Source organism: Polyodon spathula, chromosome 24 (genome assembly GCF_017654505.1).
Source record: "Polyodon spathula isolate WHYD16114869_AA chromosome 24, ASM1765450v1, whole genome shotgun sequence".
NCBI classification, from domain to species: Eukaryota; Metazoa; Chordata; class Actinopteri; order Acipenseriformes; family Polyodontidae; genus Polyodon; species Polyodon spathula.
This window is the reverse complement of record NC_054557.1, coordinates 8,071,176-8,084,542: the sequence shown is the minus strand read 5'-3', so window position 1 is coordinate 8,084,542 and position 13,367 is coordinate 8,071,176. Positions and strand designations below refer to the sequence as shown.

Here is a 13,367-nt window from a genome sequence, read left to right as displayed (position 1 = left end):
TGCGATGTTTGTCTGAAATAAACTCTGCAGCTAATGGCTTCATCAGATATGCCACTTGATTTTTTCTTTTTCCGTTCTGTTCCTTCTTTCAACTTTTGTGCTATTTTTAACTCTCTCTCTCTCTCTCTCTCTCTCTCTCTCTCTCTCTCTCTCTCTCTCTCTCTCTCTCTCTCTCTCTCTCTCTCTCTCTCTCTCTCTCCTCGATCTCTCTCTATATATATATATATATATTATATATATATATATATGATATATATATATATAATATATATATAGATTATATTAGGAATCTTGCTATACTATATATAGGCACAATTGCAGCTGGTGGGGTCCAACTTAACAAAGTGACCCAGTTCAAGTATCTAGGCTCATGTGTCAACTCCGACTGCACTACCCTCCAAGATGCCAAGACGCGAGTCAGTGCCACATGGATGAAATGGTGGCAGGTCACTGGAGTACTGTGCAACAAGAAGATCCCTTTGTGGCTAAAATCCAAAGTCTACCGCTCGGTGGTCAGACCAGTGGCTCTATACGGAACTGAATGCTGGCCAGCGACAAAGAAACATGAACAGGCACTCCATACGATGGAAATGAAGATGCTACGATGGACCCTCGGCTTGACAAGGCTTGACCATGTCGAGAATGAAGAGGTGCGAAAAACACTCAGTCTCCCCAATCACTAAGAAAATGAGGGAATCACGCCTACGATGGTATGGACACGTGCTCCGCAGCAATGACATATGAATGGCAAAGACCGCCCTCAAATTGAATGTGGAAGGCCGCCGGCCCCGTGGACGACCATTTACGCACTGGCTGGATCAGCTGGATCGGCTGAAAGGCGACATGTGCCTCGCAAAAGTTACATGCTGAGGTGCCGCAGACCGTACGAAGTGGAGAAATCTGTGCAAACAAGCAGACCCCACATAAGTGGGAAAAATAATAATAATAATATTATGTATCATATATATATAATATATATATATATATATATAATATATATATTATATATATATATCATATATCAGATATATCAGAATTTCCAGGGCTCTACACATCTACCGTATATATGAAAGGTGATTGACAATTGACAAACATCTCTTCAAAGCATTATATATTTACCACAACCTACATATTTCTTATTGCAGAGCTGCTCTGTTTTAAACAGAACATATGCAGAAAAAAATCCTCACCAAGTAATAAAATACATATGAACACTTTATTAATACGGGGAAAGTTATTGTCATTGGTATGCACATTTCACAGTACATACAATGTAATATGTAGGTACGTGCAACTTTTCTACATGCTACTTTTGGATACAAGAATGAAAATGAAACACTGAACAATTAAATCACTAAATGACTGAGAATACAACCAAATTCATTGTACAATAAACACTGCTGTTTTCTCAAGTAGACGGTAAAATGTCTCCATCACAAATGTGTCATTTATAGAGTTTTGAAGCCTACGGTATGTTTGAATGCCTAAAAGCTAAAGAAAATATGACATGGAAGATAGTACAGAGTAGTCAGGAAGATAATAAAACTGGATTTGTAGTCTTTTGCAGCGGTGTGAAAAATCGCAACTGAAATCTTAAACAAAACTGGAGAATTCACACAAGCACAAAGTGGCTATGGTGAAAATATCCAAATGAGTGAGATTTGTGAAATACTCCATTTTAGTGAGACTTGACATGTCGGTAAACAACAATGTTCTCAGTTGGCTAGATTGTGTAGCCACTGTGTCTGTTTGCTGCTCATTGTTTCAACTGAATTATACAAAGGTGATGGTGCATGCCTCATTTAAACTATTCTGTTACATTAACCTTTTGTTCCCTTACTGTCTTGCCAATGGAGGCTTTTCTAGAACAAACCACTGAATAACAAGGGATCTCTCCTTGGCATCCATTTTAACAGACCACATTGCCTTGGACTGAATACAAGCATACAACTGTATTACATGGCTATTGTGCTGTCATACTTTTTAGATGTTATTGTTGTAGATGTCAGGAAAAGTTTCCAATAAGCATTAAAAAAATAAATGGCTGTCATTTTCAAAGGTCATTTGCCTTATGCCAAAGAACTTTGCCTCTAATTGCCTATTTGCGAAGAAAGATACTAGTCTGGAATTTGATAGGATAAGGGGTCTTTTGAAATGTGTCTCTGTACTTCTAAACAAAGCTTTTCTTTGGTGTATAATTGATTGCCATTAAATTATTATACCATTTATATTAACTATATATTAATAAGGGCTTCCATGGCTCAACCATGCTTTTCTGTAGTCCTTTAACGATCATTTGGGAAATCGTGTTGGTTGAAGATGATCTGGGGGCGATGTGCTGTGTTCTGCATGTTCCTGTGCACCACAGTGGCAGGGGCTGGTTTTGTATGGAACCTGTGTTTCCATGAGAACATGAGGTGCAGTTCTTCTGTTGTGTGTCCTGTTAGTGAACAGCTTTCCATGTAATTGTGTTGTCAGATTGGTAGACAGTCGACTGGGCAAAGTGTTGTTTGCAAACCAGTAACGCTGTACAAGGTGTTGGCATTGACTCTAAATCCAATATACCTTCACATGCAATCTGCAACATTTACTGTGGGCGGTGCACTAAATTCAAATAGCTTTTCATTGTTGCCTTATGACAAGATCTGGCATTGTTCAAATCGATTCATTTGATTTAGTTCTTTTATTTGTTTTCTAGTATTGTGTAGATCAAAGAGGTCATAGCGATAATTCCTGCTCGTGGGCGTGCAAATGGAAATTTATGAATGTATTCAAATGTCTACCTTCCCACTTTAAAGATACAGTATCCTACAATCGCGCTACAAAGAATAAATAGTTTCCCCTGGTACCTGTTTTACTACATTCTAAACTTTTTCTATTAACTTGTTGACTGTCCTGTTACCCCACCCAAAATGGTAGTTTAGACTGAACCATTCTTGCTACCCCTGTATATGTTGCTTTATGTGCAATATGTAAAAAGTGAGGCAGTGCAAAATGAGCTCGCAAGCAAGAGAAGTCGAAATTGCCCTGCCTCGGACAAGTGATTACGTTTTAGTTGTGAGTTTATCTAGTTGGTGAGTGATGGAGTTAATTTGATAGTCATACACGTATGGTTAAAAACACCCCCCCCCCAATGGAGACATTATGATAAATAATATAAACAGTAAATGCAGTTCTTTGACCTGTGTATTATACACACTGTCCTTGAGACAGGCCTTTTTGTGTGTGAAGAGTTTCCAAGAACAATACAGTAAGTTAATAGGATTTGATGTAATGTAACTGCAAGCTGAGGCATAATAGCCAGATCCGACACACTGTCATTGCTAACTGCCCTACAATAAAAGCAGCAAGTTTTGTAACTCTTAGGAAAACAATTAACATTTGATTATCGTTTAGAGAAATTTAAGTATAAACCATTACTTCCTGGAACCTTTTTAATTCCTGCATTTGTAGTCCAAGCCTTCGACACATCATGGGAGCAAAGGTGACCTGCAGTAGAGAAAGGGACACATTTTAGTGTTTGAAACATTGGCATTTCCCTTATTAAAACCAAACGTCAAGCTGAAAAAAATAGCACAACAAAAATGGAACCTGTGATAATGATGCTAAAAATGAGTTTTCCAGTAGAAACTGATTGCAGAACCTTGAAGACTATTTACTGCAGATATTTTCCATCTCTTATTGTCTTGAGGTACAACACTGAATACCAACCCTGAGGTAACTCTGAGCTCCACTACATGGTACAATACTTTTATTTGTGTTTGAATGCCCATGGTTTACTGTATAGTATTTGCACATTGTTTTGTTCCTTTTCATGTCCTCTTAATGCTGTCAAGCGTCTGTTTGATTGTTAATTGTAAAGCGCTGACGTGGGTCATGTGAATAGTCGGTGAGTTGCTGCAGGCTCTGTGGATGGTTGGTGAGTGATGCACATGGATCTGTGTGACAATGGCACTGCAGGATTGAAGCACTGAACAGCTATGGGAACACTGTCACCTGGAGACGGTAATTATTTCTTCTGCTTTGTTCTCCTATGGGTTACTGTATAGAGAATGGAATCATAGGGGTTTTATGAAAAACCGCCTGAGAATCAAGCTCGAGGTGAGGTGCAGTCAGGTCCTCATAATTACATTTTTTGCAGGTCGAGATTGGATTGAAGCAGTGTCCTTTCTTACCTAATGTTGACTTAAGCTGACAAATAGTTTTTTTTTTCAGCGTCGGCTATTCTCTTTCAGCAACTTCACCAAAAGACAAGCCTGTTATTACTTCTTAAATAGTGGGTGTCTTAAATGGAAACAGAAATTATACAGGTGTATTGAGTGAGTTATTTCTCCTAGGCGTTTTGGAGTGGAGTTGTTTTCCGTTTACAGGTCTTCAGTGTTGAACGAGCTAAGGCAGGGAAATGGTAGTATTGCACAATCCTGTGAGTATTTTTTTTTTGTGTGTGTGTATAATACACTGGCATTACTAGCATGGCAGTATCTGATAATCCAGATTTCTTTAGACCAGTCAAATGTGAAAAATCACAGGGCTCGTGTAAGGTAGGTTAGGTAGGCACTGCTAAAGCTGTTACTCACTCACAATTTCCCCTGAAGGAAAAAGAAAAGCTGTGTTAAGCTACAGCAGCTGTTTACAAAAGAAGTATGAGGCTAGTTTTGTGAAATGTTACAAAGATATATAGCTGTTAAAGCTATACTTTAACTACTCGCTATTGCGAGTTGTTACTGAAGTTTTATTTGCAACGTTTTATGGAAAAACAAAATTTGTGCCATTGAATTCTTCAGTGGCAGACCAAAATCAAAACCAAAAAATGATTCTGAATGGAATCTGTTGGAGGAGGTTACCTTAAAGTTTACAGTGAAGGAACGGAGAGCTGTTAAATCTTGAACATGTTCTGTTTGGCAGAAATGAGGAATTTAACCATTATACTATTGGGGAGATATGTGAATGAATTTATCACAAGTAAACCCAAATGTGATGCATGTAGATATTGTATATGTGACCTTTTGACCTTTTTTATGTGTTTCCCGTTCCAGACTGCAGATGCTACTGGTGGTTTGCCGATGTGGGATTTGAGTTTTACAGATGGGTTTAATGGTGTAGGTGGCAGAAGTGGCCAGCTACCAGAGTGCCTGCTGGCCCAAAGCCAGATACTTTTATGTTGACATCCCTCCCTTGTGTTTTAAAGTTTGACCAAATTGCTGAGTACCAAAATGTACTCTACTGTCTTTTTCCATTTGCCCTGAGATTTAGTTTTAGTTTAAAGTGATCTGAAATTGACCTGCAATGTTTCCATTGGCAGCAGATCGGTATCAATGTGATCTGATCTGGTATTCTGATAATATTATGGGGAGGACGCTAGATATAGGTTTTTTTAACCAGCATTGCAGAAAGACTTTGTGGGAGTGCTTGACATGTCTCTCAGCACGGTTCCTGACTGCAACCTGTGTCCTCTCACTATATGAGGTACATTTAAAAGAGAATGGCACGTTATACTTTTTTCTTCAATGTAAGCCGACTTTTGTTGGAGACTGACTTCTCGTCTGCACTTCCTGAGATTCAGCTTCATCTTACCTGACAGTTTGTGCATAACGAGCACCTGTCTAAGAGAGCGCGAAACTCTGTTAACGCCTCAGCTGAACCCATTCTCCTCCCTCACAGCAATGTTAAGTCAGGTCAGATTGACAACTAATCCTCTGCTATCCACGCCACTGGAAAGTGCTTTCAGACAACCTCCTTTGTATGGTAGTGGTACATTTTACAGTTCTTTTATTGTTGGCTCCCAAGGATGTTAGTGTTCCATAGGTAGTGCTGTCAAAATGGACAACAGTCAGTTGCTTTGGAAGGATATAAATGGACATTCTTTCTTTTAATTCCTGTCTGTGATCACTGTGTTTTAGTGTAGGGCAATCAAGGCTGTGTTGCGGTGGGTATAAATATTGGATGATGACATAATGAGGTCAACAGAAAATGTATTAAATATAGCCAAAGAATTATTGAGGTGTTATGTTTTGTGATTAAACTGTGCAGCTAGATTTTGCTGCATATCCTCTGTTTGGACAGTGCATACATCATTTTTCTTCTTTTAAATCACCTGCTGTTGGTTGTGGGGAAGGCAATGCTTCCTGTAACCTACATTAGCTTCCTGCTTTGTAATACACTGTTTTACCACTATTTAAAATGCTGTTCTTGTGTCTAGGTGAGCAAAATACCATTCATATAATTACACTGACAGGACCACAAGGCAAAAGGGATTTGTAAGCACCTCCAGTGCATTTTACTGTCTTTCCATACTGTAATATCATGTACTGTAAAGAATTACCATAATAGAGAAGGAGGGTAGAGCAACTTGGCTACATAAAGACTGTGGTCAACAAGTAAGCATGGATACTGTTCTTTATCTGATGATGTGCATCTAATGCCTAAACCTAACAATGAAAAAGCCTGGATGATTAGTGGGGTGTAGATTGCTGTGTTAAGGATCCATAAAGTGACTCTTGGTTCAAGCTGTTGCAGTTACAGATTGCATAAGGTCACCACCCGGCCTAATGGATTCCATTACAAAGCCTCCCCCCCCCCCCCCCCCCCAAACAAAGCTCGAAATTACTTTTTGTGATTTTGGTAATGCTCTCTTCAAAACTGTCATGTTAAATTATTCTGTACTTGGTGATATCAGAATTGAGTCAGCCTGGCCTGTGGTAAAATGAATTCATGTTGGAGAGATGCCCAAGGGATACAAATTATTCATTACCCACTACATTTGTTGTAACAATAGACATTTGAGCCCTGGAATAAAAGTGTAGCTAATTTGAGCTTCCTTGTGAATTGACATACAAACACAGGCATTATGGAGAACTGAGACCCTCAATTTTGTATTTTTTTCTAATATCAAGTAGCTTTTATGATGGAATAAATCTAGTTACAACAGACCCAGCAGTTTGCGGAGCTGCAACAACATGTGAGCTACAACACCATGTGTGACTCGTGATGGTCGTCCTTGAACCTTATTGCCCACTGTCTGATGCTTCTCCTTCTCTACAGTAAATGTTTTCACAGTAAAATTGTCAAGTATTGTACAGTATATAATATAACTGGTACCAAAACCATATGTAGCCTCCTGCAGGAGACAGATTAGAAGATATTGGATATTGGATGTGCCTTTTATTATAATTCAGTTTATTAAAACTTACTAGCGTAAGCTAATAAAATCTGTTTAATCTGTTAATAAAAATCTTCGTTTTAATGATGTTCTACCTCCTTGCCACCCCCAAGCCCTCACCCAAGCTTGCGCACCTCAAGTATGTGTGTAAGTTCAACACCTTTTATATAATCACTGTCAGGCTGGAAAAAAAGAATAAAAAGAACTGCCATGATCAGCAAATCTATTGTACTGTATGTCTCCATGGTCATTGTCCAGATGCTATCCAAACCTGTTGAGCCGGGGTGTGCTGCAAAGCAAAACTGGGAGATGGTTTTTACAGCAGGTGGTTTCACTTTACACATTTGGCAACAGTGCCCTGTTTATACTTTGCAGAAGCAGGAATATAACATCTAAAGCCAAAGCAATAAACAATGAGAAGAATCTCTACCTACTTCAATTCACTTGTCTGGGATACAGTAATTGGAGTAAATCATCTGTACTTTCTGTTTACAAATGATTTAACTGTGGCTAAACAGGACCAAAACCAGATTCTGCTAACTAAATACTGGCAAGTGTGTGTGTGTGTGTGTGTGTGTGTTTTTCTCTATAGTCCAATGGTTGACACTGTGCAGGTTTTTATTTCAACCACAAACGTAGTTTGCTTTGTTTTTTAAGTACACAAAAGACCAGAGTAAAATATTGAGCATTTAAATGTGGAACTGCATTGCTCTATGTGCTTTTAAACAGCTGTACAAAATTTAAAATAAAAGCCTAATCTGTTTCAGTACTTGAGGACCTGGATTGACAACAACTGCGGTTACTGTAGGCTGACCCTTAAAAGAAGGATGTGATGAGTATCTTATTTATTTAATAAAAAAATATATACAGGGTAGATTAGCCTGCTGGGATGTGAATGGGATATAAATTGATAATGATGGTGATAATTACTGGAGACCTCCTCTCTAATGCTCAGCTCTGCATGGAGTATCTCATCATTTGACCTTTTTAATTCTGAACTTTTTCTGTGAGCTTTCGTCATTCACCTCCTCTCCATTCTATATGCTGCAGGCGGCTCTTGTTGAGCAAATGTAATATCTAACGCAGTGTCTGATTCAATTTAAAGTGTGAGTGCGGTAGATTACGGTCTGATATTGTTGGCTCAAAACCAAGAATAATGCTTAAACACAACTCTGTTGAACATTTCTTTTTTGGACCACTGTTTTGTAACTCCTTATCCTCCAAATTACAGAACAGGGTACCTGAAGTGCATTCCCACCAGGTCTGGAAGTGGGTTACTCACATGTATCTTTTCATTGCTCTACAGGTATTTATAAGTAGGAGCTTCCTCACCACCTCTCAAGATGGTGGCCCTGTCCCTGAAGATCTGTGTCCGGCAGTGCAATGTGGTGAAGACCATGCAGTTTGAACCCTCCACTGCAGTGTATGATGCCTGCCGGATAATAAGGGAGCGTGTACCTGAGGCTCAGACTGGACAAGGTAAGAGTTTGTAGGATGGACAATAACCCAAAATACTCTTAATTATTGATGAGTATAGTGTGGCTATGAGGAGCAAAGGGTATGTCATCTTTTTAAAAACCTCAATGCTTTTTTCTTTTAGTCTTACCGTTATGCAATGTCATAAATGATGTAGTGACTATTGATTAATAAAGGAGCAAAGTGAATTAATGGAAATAAATTAGAATTACATTAGTTATTGATTTATTTTCATTTACTAACTTGAAAAATAGAATTGTAACTGTCTGTTCCATCAGGTCAGCCTATACAAAACAGGCTATTCTGACTGCTTTGTAAAATTGTCAACTGTAGACACCAGCTGGTCTACAATGTGTGCCCCCTGCACTGCACAATTATAAAAAATCCCAGACATGCAGTGCCTGTGAAACTTTACCCAATTATGTGAAGAAGCTAGTCATTGCAAAGTACTTTGTTAGTGATTTTCTTTCTTTTTTTTTGTTTTGACTTATCAGTTAAACTGTCAAAATTAATTAAGAATTATAATTGTGTTTTGGAAAAGAAAGGCTGAAGCACAGGAGTTTAACATTAGTTTGATGCTGTGTGAATGGAGTTATACAAACTAAGTTTAAGAAGCACCTCCGTTTGGCTTTTCAGTACTGTAAGATGTTGTTCGTATCTTGGACTCAGAATTGATGTGCATTTAAGTATTATGTGCTTTTGCATTTCTCGATTGTTTCATTTTGTTAGACCTTGTAAACAACGTTATTGGATTAAGTTGAAAATTGTGTTTCTGCCTTCAGAATAGTAGAGGATTGGCACACGAAACCTGCATGCTCTGATTTTAAATACTGTAGCATAATAATTTGAGCGTCAGTGTGATTTTGTCAATCATTCACCACAAAGACAAACATTTGCAAATTAGTTCAATTACTTTGAAAAATGTAAAATACCTTCAGAAATCACAGTATGACATTTGTTGACATTCATCAGAGATGGATCATGATTGATCGTTTACAAGCTTGATTCATAGAAGTAGGTTGACTTCCTGTTTCGTTGTGGAGGTGTCTGGTACAGTAGACTTGAAGAGAGTCGGTCGGGTCACTGGTATTAATTTTCTGCCTCCTGCGAGGCAATTATCAGGAGAAGGACCATCAAACAGATGGTCTGAATAAGAAATTCAATGCCTCCAATAAATCACTGCCTCCACGTAATTCACTAGTTTTACTGGGTGGAGTGTGTCCCGAAGCTGCTGTTGTTGTAGACGATACAGGATTCCGTCTTGAGTCTAACTCATGACACATTTATGATCTTTGAAAATTCAGAAGTACAGTGCCTATAGAAAGTCTACACCCCCTTGAACTTTTTGCACATTTTGTTGTCAGCGCCTCAGAGTTTAATGTATTTAAATGAGGATTTTTCCCCACTTATCTACACACCATACTCCACACTGTTAAGGGGGAAAAAAGTTTTTATTGAGAAAAAAAATTCTATATCAAAAAAACAAAACTGAAAGATCATAATTGGATAAGCTCTGTCAAGTTCCTTGGGGAGCATTGATGGACAGCAATCTTCAAGTCGTGCCACAATTTTTCGATTGGATTTAGTTTAGGGCTCTGACTGGGCCACTCAAGGACATTTACTTTTTGTAACTTAACCACTCCAGTGTAGCTTTGGCTGTGTGCTTTGTGTCATTGTCATGTTGAAAGGTGAACTTCCCTCCCAGTTTCAGCTTTCTTGCAGCGGGCAGCAGGTTTTCCTCAAGAACTTTTCTATACTTTGCTCCCTTCATTTCATTCTCCCTTCTCTCCTGACAAGTGCCCCAGTCCCTGCCGGAGAGAAACCTCCCCGTAACACGATGCTGCCACCACCACCGTGCTTCATAGTAGGGATGGTGTTCTTTGGGTGATGCGCTGTATTGGGTTTGTGCCAAACATAACGCTTTGCATTTAGGCCAAAAAGTTCCATTTTTGTTTTGTCGGACCACAAAACTTTTTGCCACATGGCTACAGAATCTCCTGAGTGTCTTTTTGCATACTTCAAACGGGATTCAATGTGGGCCTTCTTGAGTAATGGCTTCCTTCTTGCCACCTTACCATACAGGCCAGATTTGTAGAGTGCTTATTGTTGTCAGGCAACAAAGGGGGACCATTTTGAAAAGGGGTGTAGACTTTCTAGAGGCACTGTATGTGAATTACAGGAATAAAGAGACGAATTCACTATCGGATAACTATCATTGTACTGGTTACTTGTTCCATTGATTATTCAATTAAGTTTGTGGCCGTATCTCCATATGTACCATGTGTAAAATGTGGTAGTCTTGGGGGGCAAAATGCAAATGTCCTTACTGTACACACTTACAAACTGAAGGGGTGGTGACATTTTTCACTTACACCCATAGGCAGTGCTGTAGCTATGCAAGTAAAGGCATGGACAATAACCCAATAGTGCTATTGTATGTCTGGTTTGTTTGTACGGGGTTGCCTGTTGGTTGTCTGTTCTTTTTCACTGTACTTTTGGTTTTGTTGAAACCACTCTCAGCATGATCGAAGCAAAATGTCTTCATGCTAATTTATTGGCTTAGATAAAATTAAATTTTGCTACACAACACTATTCTGGCTAGTGTCAATACAAATGTATAACACTTATACCTTTTTGTTAAACTGATATCTAATTCGCTTTGACTTGGGGTGCATTTTGCATACTTTTGTATGTTTTATGTTTAGATTTAATCAATAAATGTCAGAAAAGGAGCTACAGTTGCTTTTACTAAATGCAATCTGTATTGAACAGAACTTTGGAAAACCTACATTGTTCAACATCAAGGAGAGAATTGCATTTGGGCTCCAAGGAGAGAATTGCATTTGGGCTCTTGTTAGGAGATTTTCATTTTGATTTAATTTATAGCATACATGAATTGTCTTGTCTAATATTGATCAGAACTATCCCAATACACCTTGTCTACTTTCATTTTTGGTTTATTGTTTATTAATTTCATGTTAAATTCAGTAAAGGTAAAGCTGTCAATGTAATTAAAGAAAGCCCTATGCACTTGATCTCTAAGGGCTACATTGTTAGAAGTACTTGATCTAACTAAATAGACTAGTTCAAGAAATGTGTACTTCCTGTTTATAATAACATATTCCCTTGTTTTGCAGCATCCGATTATGGACTGTTCCTGTCGGATGAGGATCCTCGAAAAGGGATCTGGCTGGACTCTGGGAGGACCCTGGATTATTACATGCTACGAAATGGGGTACAGCTGCTTCTTTTTGTGATGTAAAAGATATTTCCTCCATCCAGGTTCTATTGACATGTTTACAAATAAAACACATTGCTTTACCTTTGCTGTATCCCAAGGGTTTTGTATCCTAGCACTACATTTTTCAAGAAAATCTGGAACTGGAGAATTTACTTTTCAGCTGTTACCTGATAGTGTGCGCCAGGAGAATGCATTTCTCTTTTTTTAAGCATCGTTTTGTATCCATTTTGTATGCTCCCTTGTGCAAAAGTGCTGGTGTTCTGATTGACTGAGTGGCGGATTGTGGGTACAGAAAACGAACATTGCTGTAGGATGGAGCATGTGGGTGGGGGGGGGGGATCAAAGCAATTGAGATTGTGTTGAAAAATATATCCCTGCAACAGAGACAATATGGGTTCCATCAAAGGTAAAGTAATGCCCCTATGTAAACACTGCAGTCCTTTCATTAACACTAATTCATGGAGTGCTGTTCTGTTTTTCATCAACAGTAGTACTCCTTGAAGAATTAGAGTGGCACCGAAAGTGCACAGGAGCTACTGCCCCAAGTCTTTTGGGTTGCAAAAAACTGCTTTCATAAAAAGTGAAGCTGGTGCTTTATTATTTAAAAAAAGTAGCTTTCAGGAATACTGACTTTACTCAGGATCTAGGCCAGATGTTTGGTTCTGTATTGCTAGGGTAGCCTTGTGCATTGTGGGTGTATCTACTGTAGACCAGCAGGTGTCTGGGGTTGACACATCTCAAACATGAAAAACACAAACAATTCAAGCTTGATGCTTCATAAAAGTAGTTGCTGAATAAAAAAACAATATCTATATATTTTATTCTGAACCCTGTTTGCTGTTTAGGATATTCTGGAGTATAAGAAGAAACAGAGGCCTCAGAAGATCAGAATGCTGGATGGTGCAGTTAAAACTGTCATGGTGGACGACTCAAAAACTGTCGGGGAATTGCTTGTTACTATCTGCAGTAGAATAGGTGGGTATTTAAAATTTCAATTGTATATGCTGGAAAGCTTCAACTGGTAAAGAACATTCGGCAGTGTTTACAAGAAACTCATTATTTTACCTCTGCTGTATCCTGTGCTGTCCGTAACAAAGCAATATATCTTTAAACATAATCCTGACCTGTTTTTCATTATTCTTATTGACATGTTGTGGGTCGTAAATCTTATTGGATAGACAGTTCTCAACTTTTACTTTTTTGTCCCGAGAAATTTTATAAACATTGCAGAGTATCCAAATCAGTCTCCCTCCAACAACAATGTTAATTCTCACCCACAATGCACTACTCATTTCAATCTGAGCACCAGCATTGTTGCAGGAGGGAGTGTGATCTGAATGCACAACGTTGTTTAAAGGGGTTTCTCCTGAAATGTGTGTGAATGAATTATCAAAACATTAGGGATTTTGTTAAATGTGTGTTTCCTCAATACTGGCAATATGATGTACATTAAGGGTAAAGTAATGCATTACTTGTAAACACTGTTGGGAG

General features: G+C 38.5%; 1 protein-coding gene across 2 annotated transcripts in view; it reads left to right on the top strand.

Annotated features, from left to right (window-relative positions):
* The window catches only part of tln2b (talin 2b), a 135,500-nt gene that overhangs the window by 63,567 nt on the left and 58,566 nt on the right, over positions 1-13,367 (top strand). For both annotated transcript variants that reach the window (XM_041226352.1, XM_041226351.1), the window contains exons 3-5: positions 8,466-8,638; positions 11,773-11,870; positions 12,722-12,851. In XM_041226352.1, coding sequence (XP_041082286.1) covers positions 8,503-8,638; positions 11,773-11,870; positions 12,722-12,851 — 364 coding nt within the window. In that variant the 5' untranslated portion in view covers positions 8,466-8,502. The remainder of the gene's footprint in view (positions 1-8,465; positions 8,639-11,772; positions 11,871-12,721; positions 12,852-13,367) is intronic.